Raw genomic sequence first — 26,111 nt, forward strand, 5'->3', positions numbered from 1 at the left:
CAAGCAGCGGACCCCTGCCAGTCATCTATTGATTACCTATCTTGTGGATAGGTCATCAATATAAAAAAAAATACCCAAAGTCCTGGACAATCCCATTAAAGCACAAAATGCCTCCTCATTATACTACAAGTGACAGTGGAAGATTGTAAGAATATGTATCTTAATAATTATAACTAGCAACTGCAGCAATGTTAACCACTGAATGTGTGCATTATCCTAAAACTATGTATAAAGGGGTTGCCTCATCATAGACAATGGTGGCATATTACTAGGATATCAATGTCCGTTTGACTAAGCCAGATGGCTTTGCCCTCATTAGCTGATAAAATAGGCAGCAGTACTAACAAAGCACCTTGCTACCCGGCCTACTGTTGGTTCAGCTCTTCGCGCGTTGCCTCATCGTTGGCCATGGAGTATAATTACATTACATTATACTCAATGACCAACCATGTGGTCTTTTGTACAAAGTTGCCTTGAGCTTATAAAAGACAAAGTGGTGTAGCATTTTCTTATCTTTGCTGCCTCTTCACTACAGTGATCATTGGAGGTCAGAGTAATTGGACCCTACCAAATGGACATGGGACAATATGCCACCAATATATCTGATGAGACAACCCAAATGCAAAGTTACTAAGGTGGCAATACACATTAGATAACAGTCGTGTTTAAATGTTCAGCTATCTCTGGTGGTCCCATTGAACTAAATGGAACAGAGTTGTGCATACTCATCGTCCACCTCCCTACACTTCGAGATACATTGAGGCTGCAATCTCTGAATCGATGGGGGGGTGCCATTGACCAGACCACCAATCAGCAAGTTATACCCTATTCTGTGGAGTTAAAAAGGTTGCTCCCACACCGTACTCAAACTGTGAATATTTTTTTACTAAACTAATAAAAAAACCTAAGGGTAGGGTCCTACATAGGGAATGAAAAAGTTGCGCTGGGTTGTGGAAAAAAAAAAAGTCTCGTCACGCAAGACTGCATGCAAATCAAATGTTTGCCTAAAGCCGTCTAGCCAGTGAACACTTTGCTAGCCGAACAGACTTGCATGACGGCAGAGCTCTTGGCTACGTCACAGCCATAACCCAGCCACTATGTGGCACCCTACCCTAAGGGTATGTTCACACATTGCCAAAATACTGCAGAATAATGCACTGACCTGTATTGTGACAGCCTTCCCTCGTTTCTCTATGCATATAATAGATCTTAAAGAGGACCTGTCACGTCCAACAGTGCCCTTGCCTATCCCTTCGCTATTTTTGTTATACCCCCCCCCCCCCTCACTTCCTGCAGTGGTTCCTGTTACTTTCCGAACTATTAAGACCAGTTACCTGTCAAGTGGTTGGTCTCCACCACCCAGTGTCAATGACCATGGTGACATTCAATTGACACTTGATGATGAAGATGGGCCATGACTACAATCAGGCTCTGTAAATAACAGGAGCCACTGCAGATGAGCGAGAACAAAAATAACAGCAGTAGAGGAATCATCAAGGACCTTGTAGTAAGTAGGTATGCAGCACACTTTTCAGAACATTTGACAGGACCTCTAGAAGCGATGACTGTACAGTGAGGGAAAGCAGGTTCCTCGCAGCAGCATTGCTCTATTACGTGAAATCTTCCCACTTGCAAAAAGTACGATCATACTAATCAGAGGATGGCCTTTAATGCATTTTTTTCTAAAATGTAAAGTTTAGAATGGCTCGTTAGTGTGTGTGGAGGCATACTTCAATTGTACAATCCACAAAATGTCAGTATCTCCAATTAAATAGAAGGCTACATAACCGCCTGAAGAAAAAAAAAAATACAGAAATAGTTCAGTGTCAGCTTCTATGAGGTCTTCGATGACCAAAAGTAATTATGTGAAAGCCAAGCTGAATTAAGAGATTGAAGCAAATGCACCTCTGCATAGTGACATCTCTATAGACAGCATGATCATCAACCACAGGGTTGTGCACCCAACTTCTCAACAGTAAAAAATATATATTTTTTAAAAAGTCCATAAAATTAATTTAAAATTAATAACACTGCTGGCTTTGTGGGACTCGGTCGTGTCTCATGGGACAAGGATGCAACACAAAAAGTTAAACCCAAGTTTATAAGGTGATCAAAGCCATAAGAGACACAGAGCCCAACCAGACTGACCTAAATGGCATGAGCCACAACCCCTTCACCTCTGAATACTCGTACCCTAGACTATTTGACTCTACATCCCTACAGTAACACTGTCCTTTTCTACGCATTTGTCTTTTAATAGGTTTTCTAACAGAAAACCAAAATGTGTATTTACAGGCTGAAATATAAAGAAGCGCCCCCAAAAAAGGCCCAACACTTCCTTCCCCCATACACCAGTGAGTTTGACAATTGATAAAATCTAAACAAAAACAGTCACAAAAAGACTACAGTGAAGTAAACCCCCGTGACCCCACTCAGACTCGCGCGCACACTATTTGGTGTCACATTTCAAACACTCACATTATTTTTTGTTTTAGTTTGTCTTTAAGGCAGTGGTTTGCACAGATTGTTTCCGTGAACGAGAAAAATATGCTAAATATATGTACATCGGCTATCTCAATACGAGGTCCATGGCTGATCCTGTCCACAACTGCAGGCCGCCGCCTTAACCCGCTCATGGGGGGCGTTAACGGACGTGGTGGTGCAAAGAGTAAAATGTTCTCTCTCTCTTTGCTGTCAGTGCTAAAAACTGGATCTGTTTTTTGTTCATTGCTTTAAGGTGCTGCTGCCCACAGACAGGCAGGGGAAGGCGCGTAAATGTCCAGGCTCATCGTTCATCTTCCCCCGATGCCTGATACACAGTAAGATGAGAATCAGTCTCTAGTAAAACACTGGAAAAGTTCACTCAAACGTCATCAGGTTGGCGGGAACCTGTTCAACGAAACACAAAGCAAAAATTTCACATGTGCTGAGCTAGGATTAAAAACCGAAAAAGGACTACTTCGCCCCACCACCGCCTTACCTGCTGCCTGTTACTTTGGCAGGCGCCACTTAGATGCTTGAACCACAACATGGCGTTCACGCGGTTCCCTGCCTGGAATTTGTAAGAATTTCCTATGGGATGAAATGAACAATTATATACTCTTTAGCCTCGTTTATACTAATGATACAATCAATAGATGCTAGCCTATGCACCTATAATTAAGTTAATACAAGGACCACCACAATCTAAGGAAATCTTCTCATTTCTGTAAATTAGCTCTTGAAATATAGGGATAGCACCATGAATATAAAAATGAAAGACATTTATAGATGCCTGATATTTTTCAGCTCTCTGCAGTATTAGCATTTTAAGGGGGGTTTTCTAGGCAAATATCATTGATGACCTATCCATAGGATACGTTATCAATAGTTGATCGCTTAACGTCAGCGGCTCGAGACCCTGTGCGATCAGCTCTTCAGGTGCCCGCTGTCACCAGCAAAAAACAGTTTCAAAAAAGGGAAGAAGGTGGATCCAGGAAACTACAGGCTTGTGAGCCTGACTTCTATACTGGGAAAGATCTTTGAACAAATTATTAAACCGCATGTATGCAAGTACTTTGATAAAATGGAATAATTAACCAGAGCCAGCATGGGTTTGTAACAAACAAGTCATGCCAGACAAATTTAATTTCCTTCTATGACAGAAGCACCAACTGGGTTGATCAGGGAAATGCGGTGGATATAGTATATCTTGACTTTAGCAAAGCATTTGACAAAGTATCTCATACCATACTTATTGAAAAGATGACCAAATATGGAATTGACAAGGCAACTATTAGGTGGATTCACAACTGGTTGAGTGATCGTACTCAAAGAGTGGTCATAAATGGCTGCACATCCAAGTGGAAGAATGTATTAAGTGGGGTACCACAAGGCTCTGTCCTAGGCCCAGTGTTGTTCCACATAAAGACACAAAGACCCAGCCGATCAACTATTGAGGGGACCTAGTCTGAGGTAGTATTTTCCCTGGAAAACCCCTTCAAAGGCGGCAGATTTTTTTTCCTTCTTGTTGTTAATCATACATTCAGTATGGTCACTGGACTTACCCTTCTCAGAGTCTGTAAGTAGAAAAATATCTGGGTGCTCAGGGTCATCGCCCATCATAACCATCCAGCCCACTACAGATACATTTTTTGTTGATGTAGACTTGAACTGAAAAAGAAAAACGTATATATGTATTGATCAGTAATCATGATTTACTTTTGGTACCCCCGTACTATCTGAGCTCATTAAGTACGAGGCTTACAGACTGCAGATTGTATAACTAAGCCAGGAATCCCATGTTCATACATAATCAAAATAACCATACCTCAAACCAATAGAAGTGAGTGCAGTCGCACAAGCTCCTTGAAAAACTTAGGGGACCCATAAAGTCTCTACTCCTCAGATTTTGCATTGATGCCTAGCAGCTTCAAATTACTCTTCTGTTCATTATCTCCAGGGGCTGTTAATGGTAGATCAGTAAACATGTTACTCTAGTGGTTGCACAAGCCATGTTGTCTTGTGGTTCCAATATTGTAATTGAAGCCCATATATAATGCATTCAGAAAGTTTTCAGGCTTTTTTTTTTTTTTACATATTAGGTTGTGGCCTTGTGCAAATGTAAATAATTTCACGTTTTTCCCCATCATTCTGCACTCAATACCCCAAAATGACAAAGTGAACACAATGTTAGAAAATAAAAAAACTAACATTCAGAACTTTGTTGAAGCACCTTTGGCAGCGATTCCAGCCTCCAGTCTTTTTGAGCATGATGTCACAAGGTTGCCACACCTAGATTTGGGGATTTTTTGCCAGTCTCTGCAGGTCCTCCCAAGCTCTGTAATGGTGGATGGGGGCCATCTGTAGACAGCCATTTTCAGGTCTTTCCAGAGATGTTCGATTGGGTTGAGGTCAGGACTCTGGCTGGGCCACTCAAGGTCAAAGTTGTCCATAAGCCACTCCTGTGTTGTCTTAGCTGTGTTCTTAGGGTCATTGTCTCGTTGGAAGGTGACCTTTCTGCCCAATCTTGTGCCCAGGTTTGCATTAAGAATATCTCTGTATTTCGCCCATTCAGCTGTCTACTAACCCGGACCAATCTCCCTGTCCCAGCCACTGATGGACAATCCCATGTTTTAGTGTGGAGATGGTATTGGGCAGGTGATGAGCAGTGCTTTCTTTCCTCCAGACAAAAAGCTTAGAATTGAGGCCTCTTTGTTTCATCAGACCAGAGAATCTTGTTTCTCACAGTTTGAGAGTCCTTTAGGTGCCTTTTGGCAAACTCCGGGCGGGCTTTCATGCGTCATTTGCTATGGGGAACTGTATTTCTGGCCACTCTGCCATAAAGCCCAGATTGATGGAGTACTTCAGCGATGGTTGACTTTCTGGAAGATTCTCTTATCTACACACAGAATCTTTTTTAATTCAGCCAGAGGAACTATTGCGTTTTTAGTCACCTCTCTTACCAATGCCCTTCTCCCTCAATTACTTAGTTTGATGGATCAACAGCTCTATGAAGTGTCCTGGTTGTTCCAAACGTCTTCCATTTAAGAATTATGGAGGCTGCTGTGCTCTTGGGAACTTGCAGTGCAGCAGAATTTTGTAGCCTTCTCCACATCTGTGCCTCCACACAATCCAGACTCTGAGCTCGACAGCCAGTTCTTTCCTCCTTATGGCTTGGTTTTGGCTCCAGTATGCATAGTGACCTATGAAACCATATATAGACAGGGTGGTGTCTTAAAATCCTGTCTAGCCAACTGAATTTATCACAGGTTGACTCCAATCAAGGTGGTAACATCTCAAAGATGATGAAGAAACATGTCATACCAAAGGGTCTGAAGACTTCTATCAATGCAAAATATAAGTTTTTCATTTTTAAAACACTTACAAAGCTGTCAAACATTCTGTTATCACTGCCATAATGGGGTATTGTATGCAGAGTGATGGGGGAAAACTTGAATTTTTTTCCCTTAATTTGTACAAGGCCACAACATGACAAAATGTAAAAAAGTGAAAGGGTCTGAAGACTTTCTGAATGCATTAAAGGGAGCAAAGACATATGTCTACCTGTGAACAACATAGGGAGATTTCACATAGATGCAATTCTGTACCCATATTATGGCCGACCATAGGATCTCAACTTAGGTGAGCAAACCTAAGGACCTACGATGCCGTCAGTTCAGGTGATCAGACCTGCGGGCAGTCTGGGATTTGTGGCCATAATACGGACGGAGAAATGCACCTGAATTACGCTTATGTGAAACTGTCCCACCTTACACCTTTTTCCTTCTACAATGCAGAGGGACTGACTTTTTTCTATATCAGATTACTGCAGTGTCTAGTGAAAAGAGAACACTTGTAGACATTAAATACTGGAAGTTTGAGGTCTTAAAGAGGTTGACTCAACAAGACAACCCTTTTCCATATGTATTACTACACTGATTTTGTACATACTTGTATAACTTTACTGTATAAATAGTACTTTTTTTGCATGGTAATCAAAAAAAATCGTGTTCTGAGCGCACTCAGTGAATTATATGATATACATGTGTTTGTAGATTGCAGTAACAGAGCGATTGTCGTCTCTCGTAAATTCACAAAAAAGGTTTTCAAGCTCAAAACTCCCTTACATGTAAAGAATAGAATAGAATACAATATTCCTACAAAAGTGAAAAAGTTCAGTTCTAGCATCAAAAGTGTTCCCAGGCGCCGATTGTGGTCTTGACCACCAACTGCTTGTTGCCAAAATCAAACTAAGCTTTTGCAATCACAGAAAAACAGCAGCAGCATTGAAGTTGGACACCGACTCTCGCTTACGCGGTAGAAGTAAAGAATCGCTCCGAATTGCTTAATACTTTTGAAAAAGAGCCAAATGAACTATGGGAGGAAATTAAAAGCATTACCATCAAAACAGCAAACGAAAATACACCATACAAAGAAGCAACAAGAAGACAACTTGGCCATCAGCAGACCCCATCTGAATCATCAATATGCGACGAGAAGCAAAACAGGACGATTTCCAGTGGCTAAATGCCCAGTTTCTGCACAAAGCGAGAAAAGACAAAAGAACAGTTCTGGAAAAAGCAAAAACAAAAAAAGGACTAAAACGCTCTTCGCTCATGTTAAAAAGGCTCATGCCTCTTTTTGCATCGCGCAATGCAACCTCAATTTTTGATCACAATGGCAAAGAAATACATGATCCGAAACAAATCTAGCATAGATGGCGGGAATGTGGAGAACTGTATGCAAATGATCGCGGAAACCATCCACCGCAACAGAAGAACTAACTGAATCTTGGAGGATAAGTACCTGGAACGGATTGCATGCCAAGCTGCTCAAGCCCCAGTTCAGATGCCAACAGCCCTCTGTTGCAAAATTTGGGAAACCAAATTGTGGTGAAAAGATTGGGCAAGGCCAGTTTTCCTGCCGCTTCCCATAAAAAAGGCGACTCGAGAGAATTCTCAAACTACTACAACATAGTCCTAATATGGCATGCAAGCAAAATCCTACTGAAGATTATACAAAAAAAAAAATGATGCACATGCCGGTTTTTCGCAAAGGAAGAGGAACAAGAGACCAAATTGCAAATCTCCGATGGATCATGGAAAAGGCCCAGGAAGGTGGTGTACATATGCTTTACAGCAAAGCCTTCGATTGCATTGAACACGATAAGCTGTGGCCATGCCGAAGACAAATGGGAATCCCGGGCATTTGGGGCAAATCATACAGTCATTATATTGTGAACCAAGAGCCTACAGTCAGGACCTCCAAGTCCCAGTGCCTAACGACGACCCGGCAAATTCTGTACTTCGCCTGTGCGCCGGCCAGACCACCTGCAGTACAGATTAAGAAGATTCCGGACAGGTATGCGGTATCCTTGGATGGGCACCGGGTCAATTTCCGCTGCAGGATCCTGCATGCGGAATCTGACCCGTTCGTGTGCAGATTGTGCAAAAGTGAAAAAAAAACACTAAATTTTTTTTTATAATTTTGGTTTTCTTGTAAACGTACCATCCCAAAGATAAAAAAAAAAAGTTTTAAAATACATTATATGCACCCACAATTGTAACAAAAACTACAGTTCACCACGCTAAAATCAAGTCCTTATAGGGCGATATCGATGGAAAAATAGATGACTTATGGTCTTCGAAAAGGAGATTAAAATCCTTCAAAAACCATTTCTTCCTTTGGGCCAAGATAGGCCGTGTCCTTAAAGAGAAGTGTATGGCAGTAATACAGTGCACACATCTCACTACGCCATAACACTGGCTGACTGACCTAGTTATGATGTTGGTGTAGTAATAAACCAGCAGCTAGGCAAGCAGAAGGTGCAGCTGTAATGAGGATACAGGTAAATCATCCTGCAGCCGTATCCCAGAGCCAAATGCAGTAGATACAGGAAAATATACAACAGGCTTCCATGCAATATACCCCAGAATGAGCCCGCAGTGCGCTGCCAGCAATCACAGAGAATATTGTATGCCCAAATGTTCTACACAGATCATGTCCTTTAATCAGCATTTCTCTAAACACTGACATTCACTCCAGACTTTGTTCTCCCGCACAGAACATTTCCACGACATCAGTTTTTTATTAACAACAGAAAAGACCAAAAATCTATTGTCCCCGACAAAGAAATAAGCAAGATTACCGACAGGGGTCCTGGATCAACGATTAGCCAAGAACACACAATCCGGTGTAAACGGTCATGTACAGCAGACCCGGGACGCACGTAGGTTGTTCTCAACACAATGGGAGAATCTAGAACATGACAGGGACAGAAAACCTGTGGGGACCAATGCCGGGGGAGATTCCATAGACTCTCCGGGAATCGTTGGCGTTTTAACTCTTTAGTCGCAGGTCATTTTGCACAAGCTGTGTTTGAGCAAAAATTGGTATTTTGGACAAGCAGTAAAGGCTGGCGATCATTCACTAAAAGCCTATCACTGAGACACAGAAAAAGGCAGTAAAGAGTAGAAGTAATATAGGACATTGTCAAACGTTCTAGCAAACATGACCCTGAAGTGAGATGAGCAGGAACATTTTATCCCAGAGCTCAGCGGATGGTTGTGTAGCCTAGAACAGACCTCCATTGTCTAGCTGGCAATCCACATTCAATACAAGTTGTGTACAGCCGAATATTAGAGGAGAAATCAACGGAAGTGATAGATTTAACCTACTGTTATACTGCTAGAGAGATGGATGTGACTCCAAGGCTGTATCCGCATGGGTGACAGATATCGCTGCTGTGTACACACGATTGTGTAGAGTCAGTGATGCTTTTTTCTTGGGAAAAATGTAGCATCGCGTTACTGCTGCCCACGATTTTTTCACGCGATAAAATTGCGCGATTTTGTAGCGAAAAAGTTAACAGGACTTTTTAATGTTAAAATCGCATCACACTCGCATGTACATCGCACAATGGGCAAAGAACATACCAACGACGGAACATACCAACGATTTTTATCCTCACAAAAGGAGGAGGGGAAAAATAAAAAATAAAGTCGCTCCGGTGAATAGGTCCATTCAAAAGAATGCAGTTCATATTCGTGCTAATTTAGTGTGCGTCGCAATGCGCTAAGCTTAGCAGTTCTCGCACGTGTAAATAAGCCTTATTAGTGAAAAAGCAAGAAAGTTACTTATAGGCGATTTAAATCTGCACATACTGTAACTAGTAAAGGCTGTGGGTGTGCAGGCAAATGGGATTCCTGATCATGGATGATTCACAAACTTCAAGAACTAGCAGCACTCCTATCTGAAATGATTTCGAGTGACTTTATTAAGCCATTTTTGGAACAGCGACAGTTCCGATTTGAGCCCACACACTGGGGCTTTAATCAAGCCGTGCGGTACATGTGGTAACCAGATTGTAAAAGCAAGCATATAAACCCTGTGCATATAGACAACCGTGATGTTTAGCGTTCTCATACCATATAACGTGCACAGCGCTCTCCATATTGTATACATTCCAAGTGAATGTAACCAATGCTCGTGTTTATAAGTGATACAATGTACAGATATTACACCATCAATAACTGTTCAACACCGGTAGTGTAACGGAAACAATTAAAGGGGTTGTCTCGCGGCAGCAAGTGGGGTTATACACTTCTGTATGGCCATATTAATGCACTTTGTAATATACATCGTGCATTAAATATGAGCCATACAGAAGTTATTCACTTACCTGCTCCGCTGCTAGCGTCCCCGTCTCCATGGCTCCGTCTAATTTCGGTGTCTTCTTGCCTTTTTAGACGCGCTTGCGCAGATCCGTCTTCTCCCTTCGGCTCCGCTCGGCAGCATCGGCATTTTGGCTCCGCCCCCTTGTACGCATCATCGCGTAGCTCCGCCCCATGACGTGTGCCGGTTCCAGCCTCCTGATTGGCTGGAATCGGCACATGACGGGGGCGGAGCTACGCGATGACGCGAAAAGGGGGCGGAGCCAAAACGCCGATGCTTCCAAGACCAGCCGAAGGGAGAAGATGCATCTGCGCAAGCGCGTCTAAAAAAGCAAGAAGACACCGAAGTTAGACGGAACCATGGCAACGGGGACGCTAGCAACGGAGCAGGTAAGTGAATAACTTCTGTATGGCTCATATTTAATGCACGATGTATATTACAAAGTGCATTAATATGGCCATACAGAAGTGTATAGACCCACTTGCTTTCACGAGACCACCCCTTTAATCTCACAATTTTCGGATACCGGTCTTGTTTGGAAGTTAGAGAGGGAAAAAAAACAAAAACAAGAAAAGAACGCGGAGTTTAAGGATACTGATACACTACATTCTTCTGGCCTGGTGGAAGTGATGATCGACAAGGCCAGTCCTTCTCGTAAGATCACAGCACCCATGCCACTCATGATTCTGGTGCTGTGTAAGTCTAAGGTGGTTTTCCATCACTATATAGGCTTCTGTAGTTTGGGTTACATAAGCCAGTGGAACTGAAGGCACCATGTTGCTATTTTTCATAAGCACTGCCTGCAAACTGACCAATGAAGAATCTATAAATCATTGCGAGTGTAAGTGATGCCCAAAGCTGCCATAACACCAATCACATGGTTACAGAAAGTGAGACTAGTACTGCGCAAAGCATTGTTACAACCGGGAGGCCAATACTTCTTTATTCTTGTGCAATTCATTGAGTTCTTCCGGTGTTATGTGTCGCTCCTCAGCAACATTCAACACAAATTTATGACCAATTGAAGGTTCTCACGCTCGCTTAGCAATGCTTTACTCTCCCTAGCGTTTTTTTAGCAAAGGCACCGCTACACATTTGCCGACACCTCACTCGATTAATCCAAAATTTTATGATTTTACAGTGGTGGGGAGGATCTATCGAATTTAAGGACAGCAAAATCATCCAAAGGGGTCAAAGTGTGGTGCAAGAAAAAGCCGGTAGGTTTTAACCCTTTCCAATCCACTGTCTGACCTCTGAAGACATTATGATTTAAGGCTGTACAGCTCTGATGTTGGAAGACGTCCGTTGGGGTTCTGTTACTGTATATTGCCAGCCTCTCTGCTGTCAGAGCCTATGCAACGTGTCACCTCATGCAGTACTGGCTTTAGCCAGCATATAGCGCCGTTGTATAACAGCAGAGAAAGAGTAAGCCCCCTAGGAAAACCAGGATACAAATTGGATAGGAAAGTGTTAAATATTAGATAATAGTTTATTTCACATCTGAATATACTAATACATGGAAAAAAGTACTTTAACTCCCAAACATACCAAAATTGAAACTTTTAACAAATATGAAGAGTAGTTTAAATACCAAAAACAACAATTCTCAGTGTTTTTTCTGTTTTATTTTAACTTTTTACCTATAAAAATGTGAGTGGTTCTTGTTTGAAAGTTAATGTCATTTTCGTGTTTAGCACTTTAAAATTAAGTAAAATTACTTAATCATGTCTCCATTACAAAAAATGTCCTCATTTTTGTAGAGCAGTGACATTTCTTTATGGGCGGTGTATGTTGGCCAGCACAAGAGACTGTCTATCCACAATAGACAATGTTTCTAGGACACGTCCGCTTATAATGAACACCTCCTATTGTCTCATTCAAATCAAGTCCATAAGTGGGAAGCCCGCTAGCCAGTAATAATGCATCACAGGTTTAACATAATGGACGGTCCGCAGGGCTTCCCTATTGTAATACACACAATATGAAAGGCACAATATCTATATCGGATTGAAATAAACGTGTTTTTACATTGTCTTTACTCATAATTGAGGCACTTGCCATTATAATCTGGTTAGCACATGTATCACACTGCTTGAGAAAAGCTGCAGTGTGTGGGCTGAAATTTCAAACATTAGTGAATAAAGTGATTTGAAATCACTTAAAAGTGGGAGTGTGTAGCAAATTCCTGGATTTAAAAGGGACTAGATCACAATTTTTTCATTAATTAAAACCAAATACGGAAACCTCTTACATTTTTTTAATCTGTTTTAATTTCCTGATTATACAATTATTTATTCTGTTGTCTGTACATGACTGTGGGGGCGGCCATCTTGCCTGAGCTACATTTAGCAGCATTTAGAGAGATGCTTTACAGCAGCTTCATGGGCCGTTCACACAATGGACAAGAGGAGACCCATTGGCTTGTATGAGACACTGTTCTAGTCATGCTCGGACCTGTGCGGGGGTTATTTTGGGTGGGAAAGGAATAATTAGTCACGGCTTAAACCTATTGTAAATGGTGAATCCTGTGTTATTTACGTACATTTCAGTGTAATCCTGCCTGTGACGTTAGTAAGATGACTGCTGCAAAGCTTTCGCTACAGATCAAGAAGCATCAACCTATTAAGCTCTGTGGTCAGTGTGAAAAATACAAGAATTTTGGGTTTTTTAATATACATTGTAACTAAAAGTTATATATATAAATAATCAAAAGTTAAAAATATGTTTAACAAAAATGAAATTTATTAGAGATGAGCAAACCTACTCGTTTCGAGTAATTACTCGATCGAGCACCGCGATTTTCGAGTACTTCCGTACTCCGGTGAAAAGATTCGGGGGGCGCCGTGGCGGAGCTGGGGGTAGCAGCGGGGAACAGGGGGAGCCCCCTCTCTCTCTCTCCCCCCCACTCCCCGCTGCAACCCCCCACTCACCACGGCGCCCCTCGGATCTTTTCGCCTAAGTACGGAAGTACTTGAAAATCGCAGTGCTCGGGCGAAAAAGGGGCGTGGCCGAGTACGCTCGCTCATCTCTAAAATTTATATAAGAAGTCATTTTCTGGTGACACGTTTCCTTTAATATAAGTATTCTGATATTCACTTGTGTGGCACTGTATATTGCAATGTGGTGTTCACTGTGTAAGGCCCAATGTCCATGGGCAGATTTTAATTATAAAATCTGCAGGAGATCTGCAACTGTAACCGCACATAGGGACGCATTAGCAACCGCAAGGCAATTAAAAGAATGCAGATGTGATTTTCTTTCTGGCGTGCGGATCGCACACGTGGGAAGAAATTGCAGCATGCTCTATTTTTCTGCGGATCCCGCAGGACGCTTCCATTGAAGGCAATGGAAGCCGTCCGATCCACGGCACACCCGCAGTTGTCAGTGTGAACGTGCCGCAGATCCACGGAAAAGTAGGAGTTTTAAAAAAAAATTTAAATTTCACGGCACATGCGTCTGGCAGAATGCCGGGGCATCTGGATGCATCCACTGTGCTGAAGAAAGAAGATCCGGTCGGCACAGAGGAGACCAGCGCTGGATCTGGACAGGTTAAAAAAAAAAGTATTTTTGGGATTCAGCAGTTGAATCCATGCGCGCAAGTGGAGATGAGGCCTTATACTTCAAACCTCATGAAATGGTAGGACATCTCTCCGAATTAGTTTTGGCAGACAGCTAAGGCATTTAATGCCAGTATCACAGCAAACCGTATTCTGCATCAGTATTTGTAAGCCAAAACCAGGAATGAGTCCAAGCAGAAAGAAAGCACAATTCCATTATATGTAGTCTCTGCAGGTTCCCATCTTGGGTTTGGCTTACAAATACTGATGCAGAAAACTGCTGTATGAAAACAGTCTTGGGCTACAATCACTATTTACTACTTACATGTTTCCTTTCTGTGGCTTTTAGCGATTTTGCTGCATAGTAGATGAGCTGCGTGCCGCACAGTACTGCCCAGTATTTGGTCCAGGACGCAACCTGTGCAGAGAACACATGTCATAATATACCCATCTCTTCAGGACAAACTATAAAAGCTGATAGAGTCATTTACTCTTACTCAAAGCATCCAAGAACTTTATACGTTTTCTATGCTGCTAAATTGTATCCTGTACTTATCCTATATGACCAAACATTTGCTTGAGCCCTTAAGAAAACAGGTTTTTTTTTCTTCTCCCATTTTTGGTTTTTCCTTCACAAATTAAAAAAAAAAATCCTAACCTTTTTATTTTTCTCCTTACATAGCTACATGAGGGCTTGTTGTTTTTGTGGGACAAGCTGTATGTTTCAATGGTACCATTTAATGTACAGCAATTTACTGGAAAACTATTACAAATTTCTAAGCGCAGGGGGAACTGCTCAGCTATTTAAAGGGCCCAAGGCACTTGTCCTAGTTGTCAGTGTTTGAGTGTGATCTGGTCTGTACTCAAAACGTATTTGTTTTTCTTATAGTGACTGTTCAAGTCTTGCAGGCTTGTCCCCCGTATGTCAATGAGAATACCTTAGAATAGGTGCTATTATAAAAAGGCCACAGAGTTCCAAGTACAAACAAGATGGTACTCAGATGTAAACACTGAAGCCGTCGCAGCACTCAAAAGGTACGCTGCAGCCCCACCAATCAGCTGACTGGCAGGGAGGCTAGGCCATCAATTTTTAAAGCCTGGATAACCTCTTTGATGTTAGACACCCTCCAGTTTCGGGACATAATTCTCTCCGGGGACAGGAGGAGGGGAGGTGGTATATTGCCTGCAGTCCTTCTCGGCTATTTCTCCAATTTGCTGGTTCTGGTCCCCATTCTCAGCCGTCCAGGATGGTTCCAGCAGTATTCTAACTACTGAATGAGTGCTCTGCACTGTTCTCAGAGTTGTCCTGTGATCAGAACTGGCCAAACAGAGCAGATACAGTGCACTGGTAGTCTAACACTAGCAATGCTCTGTGGGTGATTAAGTAATCTGATGATAGCACTGCCCATCTTTGATGGCCAAAAATGGGGCGTGGAAGGGGCGGATCAGAGGGAGGGCAGAGAGGAGCAACTGCAGGCAAAAATATTAGAAAGAACCATGGCTCAGATAAGATGTAAAGGAAGCACTGATGCACTGCACTGTACTCCGGCAGGGCTCTAGTGGGGTGTATGACTTACACTTGTGTATGTACCTTGTTTTCTGCATACATCTGTTAATTAGTGTGTCACTGGCCATTTAATTTTGGATGGGAATGTGTTTTGCAGGTTGTTCATGGTTAGGACTCTGTGTTAGTTGCTTACATGCTCAGCAGGAAATAAGGCTACTAATGCACAAGTCATAATGCCATCTTCATGCAGCATTGTACTGCCTTAGGCAAATCCATTGGTGATTTTTCAGAAAATCCACAACAGAAATTTGAAGCCTAAACTTGTATTTCTGCAACAGATTAGCCTGTGAATGTGTATTGGTACGAGTCTCCCATCTTCTAATATGTAGCACTGTAGAAGCATTGTTGCATCTTCCCATTTACAGAAGAGCATGCATGGCCTTTATAAGTCTCATCACACCTACTACCGTAGGAGCTCTGCTGAAGGAGAAACTATACCCCTCCCGACCCATGTTATAGGCCTCTGACCCAGCAACATCCTGTACACTAACGAGGGGTAGAAATACCCAAACTGTCTGTACATGGTTCTCTTTTCCTTCTGGAGACGACTCTGGCTTTGGCTTATATTCCCAGTCATTGCTACATGGCTTGTTAAGAAGGTCAGACTTGCAGGAATGCTACCTTCTAATAGGTGGCGCCGTAGAGGCATTGTTCCATCTTCTAATTTGCATACATTTCCCAGAGGAGCATGCATGGCTTATAAGCCCCCTCATACCAACTAGGTGCTCTCCCTAAGGGGAAACCTTACCCTTCCTGACCCACCTATTACTCTCCTTGTAATTAAACAGACTTAATCCATGTCTTTTTGACCAGAATCTGCATTGCGTTCATTATTCTGTGCAGATTTTATTCCAAAGATGTGCATGGGGTATTGTAAATTTTAAACCCCATAATTTTTAGCAATCCTATTTATACAGTTTCAAGAATGTATAGCACCTTTGGAGATGGGAGGAGGTAATCCTATTTCTTCTAAGAATTAAGCCTTCATGAAAGCCATAAAAGGTAACTTTGACAGTTCATTTCCACTTTACAAATCCCCCTGGAGAATATTTTTTACTATGTACAAAAATCAAACTGTCTTCAAAGAAAATGTATGCTAGCTTATGCTATTTTGTAGTCTAACCCTAGGTGGCGCTCTGCTGCAGAATTATGCAGTATTGCTACACATGCAATGGTAAAAAATGTGCATAATGCTAAAGGGCCTTTATCAGGCGGTTGCCATAAACAGTATTTTTAAAAGTTTTCTTTTCTTTTTTTAATTTGCAGATTATTGGTTCAAGAGTGTCTTACTGTTGGCTTTTTGCCTTCTTTTAATAACGTCTTTCTTCGTAGCACCCCCTGTATGGTCACTGCTCCAGGATACAAATGAACTGCCAGTTCCGTTGAATCCGCAGAACTGCAAAGAGACACAACAAATTATCATGTAAGAATTTGGCTCCTTTTAGGCACGGACACCGGATATCTGCTCCCGGGACTAGTTTGCCATTATGAAAAACAGCAGAAGCCGGTGGAAAGGAAACTTACTAAGTCAGGCATCTGCATGAGACAGGCATCAAAAATGGGCACGATATTTGGTGTGTGTCATGGGCATTTTTCAATACACAAACGCAAGAACACAAATGAAATCATGAGATCGGACGCCTAGTCAGAGGTCATGTGACATCAGTATAATCAGCCCTTCACCCAATTATATCCAACCCTCAGATGTAAGGGTCTAATAGGATGCAAACAATGATTGATCAGACGTATGTCAAAATTACTAGGATTAAGAGAGGAAAATAAAAGCTTTCACTCATTTTGGCACCAATTGTAAATTGTAATATGCCTTCAGAAGGAAACAAAAGATCTCCTCTCCGTGCTATGGGCAGGGAAAGGTTAGAATGCTTAAAATGATGGCATATCATAAATGATCCCCAGAACAGAGACGTTTAAGGCAGGCCGATGTCATGTGACCCCGTGGCCGTTCTCCCACTGGAATGGTAGTTTGGAAAAGTAAATTACAAACAAACAAAACCTCAGCATGAAAGAACATTTCCACTTTAAATAAAATCACCCCCAAATTCATGTCCAGATGGGGCGGATTAGCTACGGAATTTCCGTGTGGGAATTCAGCGGCATTTACGGGAGCAGCAAAGTGGATGAGATTTTGAAAATTGTGTCCACAAACCGTGGAAATAATCAGCACCAAACTTCTGCTGAAATTGACACGTGGTACGGAGTGCAATTCCGCAGCATGTCGATTGTATTTGATTTTCCGATGCGGAGTTCACCTTGTCCTAATGAGGAGGTGAATTCCGCACAGGAATACATGATTAAATCCGGGGTCCTTGCAGTCGATCTTCTGCGGACATCCTGCTGCTAATCAGCCCCTGTGTGGAACACGTTTAAGAATCATCCTCTGCCAAATTGTCAAAAATTCATTAAAAGGAGATTTTCTATTTTTTTTTTTTAATATATAAACAAAAAGTTCACAAGAAAGAATCATTATAAAATAAAGAAATAACCAGACGTCATCAATTATACGCTCTTCCAACACCAATACTCCAGCGATTCCTGCCACTCCTGCGGTGAGATCACTTACATCATTCACATCACTGCTGCAGCCAATCAGTAGGAGTCACCACGGAGGCCAGCTATTGGCTGCAGCAGTCACATGAATGATGTACATCAAGTCATTGTTGCAGGATCAATAGTACGGCCAGAGTGGCAAAGCTGTAGTCGGTAAAGCATATAACGGATAACGTTTCCTGCTCAATTTCTTTGTTGTGGTTTTAAATCCCAGAAAATCCCTTTAACATGTTACTTTAGGTTTTCCAGCAGTAACAATAAATGGCATCATTACTGCCTCATGTACTCTACTAACCGGACCAGGCAGACAAGCCAAGGACTAATGAAGGCTTGTGTGATTTTATGGTTGGAAATGCTCTTCCAGGTTAATAATGATCACCACATTTTAGTCAGTGTTACCGGTGAACCAACATGGCAATGCTAGTCACAATCCTGGTTAATAGATCTGAATTGTGTGCTGGATAAGACTTGCCTGGAACTGCGCAGCTGAACGCAGCTCCTAGTAAGGGAGGAAATCCTGAGGTTGCGCACAGAAAGCAGAGCATGTGGCCTCCTACAAAGGAAGGAGCACTGACATCTCAAAAACCATCTCCCTTGTGATTGCTCACAATTCCTCTACTGCTTCGTTAGTTTATACGTTGCTGACGATACGGCACATTATATTCAGCCATTTATAAGCTCCGCTTTGCCTGCATGCAGTTTAAACTTACATCTTAATATTAAAACAAACCCCCTCATTTGTTAATAAGGCTGGACGGTTGTCTAATCCACCGCTGTTACAGCAACACTATCATCCTACATAACAGAATTTATATCCCGCTGATCCGAATTGGAAACAGTCAGCAAGCTTGACAGACACACCATAATAGCTTAGTGGAGCTGCTATACCTCAGTGTGACACTTCATTAAAACAATGTAACAATGTATTTGCAACTTACTACAGAGATGTAACTGTGAAATATGGTTGGAAATGAAATTGTGCAATGAAACGGACAGCCATAACCTAATTGTCTAAACCTAGTAAGGCTTTAATCATTGGGATTGTCTTGACCTAATGAATCAGGCCTCAGGCTTCCTATGCTCTGCATTTGATTTTCCAACACAACGAATGTGAGACAAGGCCTGCCGTCAGCAATGCTGCACCTCCACAATAACCTCTATGGCCAGGACCATTAGTAGCTAAGCAAATTCAATACATTGAGACTTCACAAGATGCCGCTGGAAAGGACTTGGTATTACAAATAATATCCCATTATTGTATTTGCCTTTATTAATTATTGGTAATAACTGCTCATTAAAGCAATTTGCAAAAATGTCCACCTATTGTTAATGCAAACCGTTGCTCTCCTGATCTTTCCCAGATACTGGAAGTCATATATTCCCCTCCCAACCGTGTTGGGCTGCACAGGGCGTCAAGCGTATTGGATTTGACATAGATTTTGGCACCGATTTCATGGTGAGATCTGCACCAAATCTGACCATAATCCACACCCCATGTATGCGAATGGAGTTTCTGCAACCCTGCTCACATGCCATGTAACGTTTCTGCATATATTTGCGGGGGGGGGGGGGGGAATACGCTATTCAAAGTAAAATGTTACCGATCACCAATGGAAAGCAGAGGATTCGTTTCACTGAATGACAATGGGGCCAATCTTTGTGTGGATTTCTGCCACGGACCTGGTAGTAAAATGTACATGTGAACCCTTAAGCTTATCCTCACCCATGAGACAACAACTGGCCGAAAGCTATTTGCCCCGACTCCAACAAACATATTAATTCTTGCACGCTTGTTTTTTTTCTATGAGTAGAATAAGCCGCTGCCAAACACCAAGCTCTCTTGTGGGAATAGAGGCTTTGGCATGTTGAAGTCCAGATACCTGATCCATTATTGCCCCCCAACATCTACCGTTCGGGTGGGATTACATATAAGATCATGAAATCAGATACATTATCCATGAACAGTTGCACCAAATATCCAATCCTGATTTGCTGGTCACCAAGCAGTAATCCCACCAATGACTGATAGCCAGAAATAACAGGATTTCTGCAAGTTATTTTAACAAAAGGATAAAGTTTTGTACCTCAGAATACTTGAAAGCACCAAAAGTTGTTTATCTCATTCATACAAAATCTTTCCGTAAACAAAGCATCATTTGACACTTTGAATCCACTTTGTAACATTGTCAAAGTGAATGGAAGCCACTTATCCACGTCTGGATCCGAACACTAACATTTACAGAGCAACAACATTATCTTCCATGATAGAAAGCCATTCACCCGGTTGTGAAACATAAGTAAAATGCAGAGTCAGAGAGGTGTACAAACTCATTAGCAAACATCAAAAAGAAAGGTTCTTAAAGCAGAAGAGCACCCAGCAACCGAGAGAGAAGGCAAACTACTCAGCCTGTGCCACACCCCATCACCAGAGTGCCTCTTTATACCTGCTGGCCATTAACGGGCCTCGGTAGCCATTCCATGATCCTCTTGTCATTGGACCCAGAGAATGGTACAACCTGTTCCTGTTGGATTCCATTACAGATCATCATTGTTACTTACAATCTAATGTCATAGAAATAAAAAAAATAGAACAGGCAGCGCACAGGCTGATATGCTCAGTGTAGGCCGGGCTCACACGTAAGACGCAGTGGGGGGGGTCATGCAGAACTTTACAGCTCTGGAGCCGGCGGAAGGCGTAATTGTACGGCACGTGACAGCATGCATCACGCACGCTGTCATGCGCCGTAAACCTGACTTTCTGTTTAGATTTCCCGCGACGACATAAAGCGACAGCACGGGTACACGCCACTCATATGCAAAGCAATTGCATATGGGCGCATGTCTATACACGCCCATAGAATACAACGGGCTCTATCTCGTGTATATACGCTGCAAGATAGCATATGCTGGCTTCTTTTTGACACGCACATACTATATAATTCAGAAATGCTAAGGGCTCATTCACACAACCGGATTTCATTGCGTATTACACACACGATGCTCGGCTGCGTGATACTCGGTGAATGGAGTCAATGAGAGTAAATGGATTTTCATTGATCCATTCACATTAGCGTGTAAACACTGCATGGAGATACGCGCATGAAAAAAAAAGATCGCAGCGTGCTCTATTCTACCACATATCATGCAGCGTGAGCCCTATTACTTCCTGTGGGCAGCATATGCAACGCTGTCCATGCACAATACATTGCGTATAGATGATGATACATATGCAACCCCCTCCATGAGACAGAATAAGGGGAGTCTAAAAAAAAAAAACCCACAAAAACAAGACACACTGCGTATGACAGCGTGCGCTAGATACACGGTCATGTGCAGTGCACTCGCTGCCATACCCAGCCATAGCCGGCTCATCAGCCCTCACACAGACCGGTAAAATGCTGTGTAAACCACGCAGTATTTTACACGTACGGTCGTGTAAATGAGTCCTCATGTGATTGGAACTGTGCAAGGCAACGCAATTGATCGATTGCCTGTGAGTTACCGCATATCATACAGGCATACAGCGCCTGCATAATACGCGGTAATCATACGCTCGTGTGAGCCCGGTCTAACATTAACACAAATGCAAGCCACTAGAGTAACAAAATTCAACAAAAAAACCCCCCAAACTAAATAACACCTTTTTAGAATATCTTTGTTATTCATATAAATAAACTAAAATTAACTTTAACTTCAGAGACTGATTGTAGAGGTTTCCTTCTAGCACATTTATCAATTCTACAGCTGTCGCCAGCATTGCCCGTGCTTTAGCACTTACTATATCACTATATACCAACCCATTTACAATTAGTAGTATACTAAATGCTGAAGCATTGGAATTGCCAAAGGTTGCCAAGTGACACCTGTAGAAATAGGTTAGTAGGTCATTGAATATGGCCATGGAAATATTCTAGAATGTATTGCATCCTTCTTTCCATGTATGACTTTACGGGCATATCTAAAACTCATCAGGCTCCATGACGAACTCAGAAATGCCCTGAGCCCCCTTTGCCGACTGTGGAATGTGAAAGGGTTAACAGTAACATAACTACTGGAGCACATGAGCAGCAACAAAAGCATGAATAATGGCCTCTCATCAGTCGTCCTGAAGAAGGGAGAGCTCACCACATTTCTCTCCCACAAGTGGGCCTTTTCCATTTCAAAAGGATATCCCTATTCTGCCTTTGATGTAGTAGAAATAAGCTAACCTAGCACTGACTTTGTGGTGGGCTTATTATCTATAGACAGCAGCCAATCGGAGGAGGCAGGGCTACAATGAGGGAGAGAACAGAAGGCTGAACCAATGATAGGGCAGGAGGTGTCCCCCTGAACCAATGATAGGGCAGGAGGTGTCCCCCCTGAACCAATGCTAAGGCAGGAGGTGTGTCCCCCCTGAACCAATGCTAAGGCAGGAGGTGTGTCCCCCCTGAACCAATGCTAAGGCAGGAGGTGTGTCCCCCCTGAACCAATGCTAAGGCAGGAGGTGTGTCCCCCCTGAACCAATGCTAAGGCAGGAGGTGTGTCCCCCCTGAACCAATGCTAAGGCAGGAGGTGTGTCCCCCCTGAACCAATGCTAAGGCAGGAGGTGTGTCCCCCCTGAACCAATGCTAAGGCAGAAGGTGTGTCCCTGAACCAATGATAAGGAAGGAGGTGAATTGCAGACTTCCTCAGACTCACTTTAAGCACTGTAGCTAAACTGTAGTCACCACTCTACCCTTATACACATACTTGTGCTCATAACTGGACATGCACTTTAATTACTATGCCCCAAGCAGCAACATTTTAGTTACTTTGACCTGAATACATCATCTTTTACATGGCCACATGAGGTTAAGTTAAACTATTGATGTTCATTGGACTTGCTCACTGTGTAACCACCTATGTCCTTCATCCATCATTTAAAACGGTGTGACAGGCTAAACTTGGTGTAAGACATGACATACAATAGAATACAAGGCATTAACTGATCATAAGAACATTAGAGCAACTGCGTAGATGTCATCTTACCTTTCGAATGCTGGCCAAGACATGTCCTCACTGAGCTCAGAACCGTCACTGCTCCCTTAAAAAAAAGGAAGAGAGACGTCAGAGGAGCTGGAACACATTAAGTGATGGTATGAATTATGTGAGCACATATCCTAATTGTGAAGAACAGTTCCAAGAACACAAGAAGATCCCTAAATAAAACTACAGAGATCGGATGATAACTCTTGCATGGCATATTCCATCTGTTTCTCTGCTAATAAACCACTGTGAAAGAGGGAACATATGCAGGAAGCTGCGTGTAGCCCACTGTTTATGGAATACTTGACCATGAGCCCAGACTACTATTTTTTTATATTATATATCACACATACATACAGATGCATAACTATACATCTATATACACACACACTTTAACGGAAAAACAAGGGAACAAGCATCTAGAAGGAGCTTTCTGCTTATGTTATATACTTACATCTCAGGCAGATCTACAAATGATAAGCGTTGTGGTGCGATTAGATGAAGGGTCTTGTCACCTGAGGCCCTGAAGGTGGTTCCACCCATATCCTACAAAAAAAGCTCTCAGAGGCTCCTTGTGTGTAGAGCTTGTTGACCAATCGAAGAGATTTTGCCCCGTTACCAGAGTCCAAGAGGGGCGCATCACTGCAATGCAAGTAGCTGGATGGTCATACCGACGAATTGCCACCTGGGCCATTCTGACCAGACTGTTAGGTGCTGTTGGGACCAGCAGAAGCGTGAAGGCACATACAGATGCCGACTGGGCTCAGGGCGCCCTCGACAGAGCAGCAGTAAATAGGACCATCTGATCCGTCTGACAAGCATGGGCAACTTCAGCTGTTTCGTTGTCCACCATTGAGAGATAGGTGGCGCCGTGGTTACAGATCCCTTTATCTGTCTAAACCATTTCAAGGTGCTTGGCTGATGGACATTTGGTCTTACAGCGTCCATTATGAGTGCTGCTTTTGACACCCACCGTTGCCTCCATTTGTAATGAAGTCGACAATGAGACGGTAATGCTACAGAATGGATTGTCTTCCGTGATGAATCTAGGTTTAGTTTGGGCGCTGACGACAGCTGTGTTTGTGTCTGGAAACTTAGGGGTGAGCACCTTAATCCCATGTTTGCTGTGGCGTGGCATACAATTATTATTACCGCTACTGCTGGTGTGATGGTCTGCAGGGCCATCTGGTACGACAGTCGGTCACCCATAGTAGCGATATGAGGGACAATGACAGCTCAGCGATATGTTCAGGACATCCCGTAGCCACATGTGTTCAGCAGAATAATGCTCGGCCGCACACAGAAGGATATCACAGCAATGCCTCCATAACATTGCCACACTTCCGTGGTTGCCCAGTCACCAGATTTAGAACATGTATGAGTACATCTGGGTGACCCAACTTCCACAGCCTACGAGCTTGTGCGATCTAGAGACTCAGTTACAGCAAATGTGGACCGATATGCCATAGGATACCCTACAGAATGAGTATAATATTATATTGGTTCTGTATGGTATCTTATGGCATATCGGTCCACATTTGCTGTAACTGAGCCTCTAGATTGCACAAACTATGTCTCCATGCCCACCCATATCCCATCTTACAGCTAATCTAGAGGCGGCCCAACAGGGTGATGATGCTGATATTGCTCTGATTTCTAAATCACTTATAAACGTTACAATCACACATATCAAGTTTCATTTGATTCAGACAACAACTAGGTGCTTGATTTTTTTTGGCAATTAGTGTGTATATAGGTTTATATAAACACGTTATATACATATATTTATTACATATATAGTAAAGTTGCCTTAATTCAGCATCAGACTCCAATTAGTGCCAGATTATTAAAACATCTGGACCATCTCAGTTTCAAACTTTCTGGATTAGTGGATGCTGGCCCTTGGACGGTACAAAGATGGGCCCACTGAGACTCTACATCGGCCGTGATAGAAGGGCGCTGGCTTAGTTATTCTAATAAACCGACAGTCCCGTTTTAGATATAATGTCACCACCTTTTGCCCCTTTACATGCAGCGTGTCTCCTTATAAATACGTAAAATTACGCAAAATAAAGTACATACATGATCACACAACCTGGAGGTCAGCCAGGAAGAGTGGCACGGATCACAGCTGCCAGGGAGCGACAGAGGAGGAGAGTAGGTACTTTATATTTTATTAATTTTAAATAAAATTAAAATCAGGGGCCCAACCCCTGTGCTGACTCAGCAGCCCAGGGTCCCTTCCCCTCCTGGACCCTGCCACCTACCTGGGTCTGCGGGGTGCTGGCCCTTTATACTACGGACAAAATGTCCACAGATAACACATGGAAAGTCCTGAAATTCTAATAATCCTTTATCATGCTGCGCCTGTCTCTCTGGAATGGTGTGAAGAGGAAATAAATGTATTACTATAGATAAGGCTACAAAAAGCTTTACAAAAGCTTTACTTCGCACTAGCCTCATATCCTCCGTAATTTACTAGAATAGCCTCAAACTGTGCAATAAATGTAAACTAATATTTACCAACGTCAGGGACTTTAGAGGCGGCAGACATAGTATAACTAGCCAATTAATCAGAAAGTGTTCATCTCAGTGCTACAAATATGCCCATCAGGTGCTGGTCTCATAGCTCCCCACAACTGCAGCACTCTGAAAGTGAGAGCAACACTGAAGCCAAGAACATCTTGAATGGAGCAGTTGTCAAGCATGCAACTCCTTTCAAAATCTATGGTAGCGACAAAAACGGTGGAGTACAGCGCTTGGCCAGCAGCCTCAAACGTTAAATGAAGCGGCAAGGCACATGCTTGACTGGCACTCCAAATGTCCCCTAGCTATTGTCTTGTGTCCCCTAGCTATGGGTTCTCCCATTTTGGCAATTGGTGGGGGTCCTAATGGTCAGGGAAACCACTGATGTTGCATTTATCTAGTGGATAGGTGATAAATGCTTTTGGGTGGAATAACCCTTTAGCTGCAGAATTCTTTATACCAGAAGCAAATATACCCAGAAGTAAAGGCCCATCTACACGCAAAGATAATCTTTCAATTGATTGAAAGATTGAAAGTTTTAGCGATCGTTTTGCATAAAGCACTAATGGGCACCAATGCCCATCAGTACTTTATCAGCTTCATTTGCGTGCAAATGAACCTCCAGAAGCTGCTTGCAGAACTCAGCAGGCGGTTTAAACTCTGCAATTAGCTCCACTGTTCTGGCAGGGGCTGCTAGGAGAATACAATGAAATCTCTAGCTCCCGGGGAGATAA

The 26,111-nt window shown here is 42.7% G+C and overlaps 1 protein-coding gene across 2 annotated transcripts in view; it reads right to left on the reverse strand.

Moving 5' to 3' along the window:
* Nucleotides 1-1,653: 1,653 nt before the first annotated feature.
* Nucleotides 1,654-26,111, reverse strand: part of RALGPS2 (Ral GEF with PH domain and SH3 binding motif 2) — a 158,474-nt gene continuing 134,016 nt past the window's right edge. The window contains exons 14-20 of one of the 2 annotated variants that reach the window (XM_066597466.1): nucleotides 22,855-22,909; nucleotides 20,292-20,369; nucleotides 16,570-16,675; nucleotides 14,038-14,130; nucleotides 4,047-4,152; nucleotides 2,981-3,072; nucleotides 1,654-2,889 (exon numbers count right to left, since the gene is read on the reverse strand). In XM_066597466.1, coding sequence (XP_066453563.1) covers nucleotides 2,860-2,889; nucleotides 2,981-3,072; nucleotides 4,047-4,152; nucleotides 14,038-14,130; nucleotides 16,570-16,675; nucleotides 20,292-20,369; nucleotides 22,855-22,909 — 560 coding nt within the window. In that variant the 3' untranslated portion in view covers nucleotides 1,654-2,859. The remainder of the gene's footprint in view (nucleotides 2,890-2,980; nucleotides 3,073-4,046; nucleotides 4,153-14,037; nucleotides 14,131-16,569; nucleotides 16,676-20,291; nucleotides 20,370-22,854; nucleotides 22,910-26,111) is intronic. The other variant, XM_066597467.1, reaches the window with a different exon arrangement.

Source organism: Eleutherodactylus coqui, chromosome 3 (assembly GCF_035609145.1).
Source record: "Eleutherodactylus coqui strain aEleCoq1 chromosome 3, aEleCoq1.hap1, whole genome shotgun sequence".
NCBI classification, from domain to species: Eukaryota; Metazoa; Chordata; class Amphibia; order Anura; family Eleutherodactylidae; genus Eleutherodactylus; species Eleutherodactylus coqui.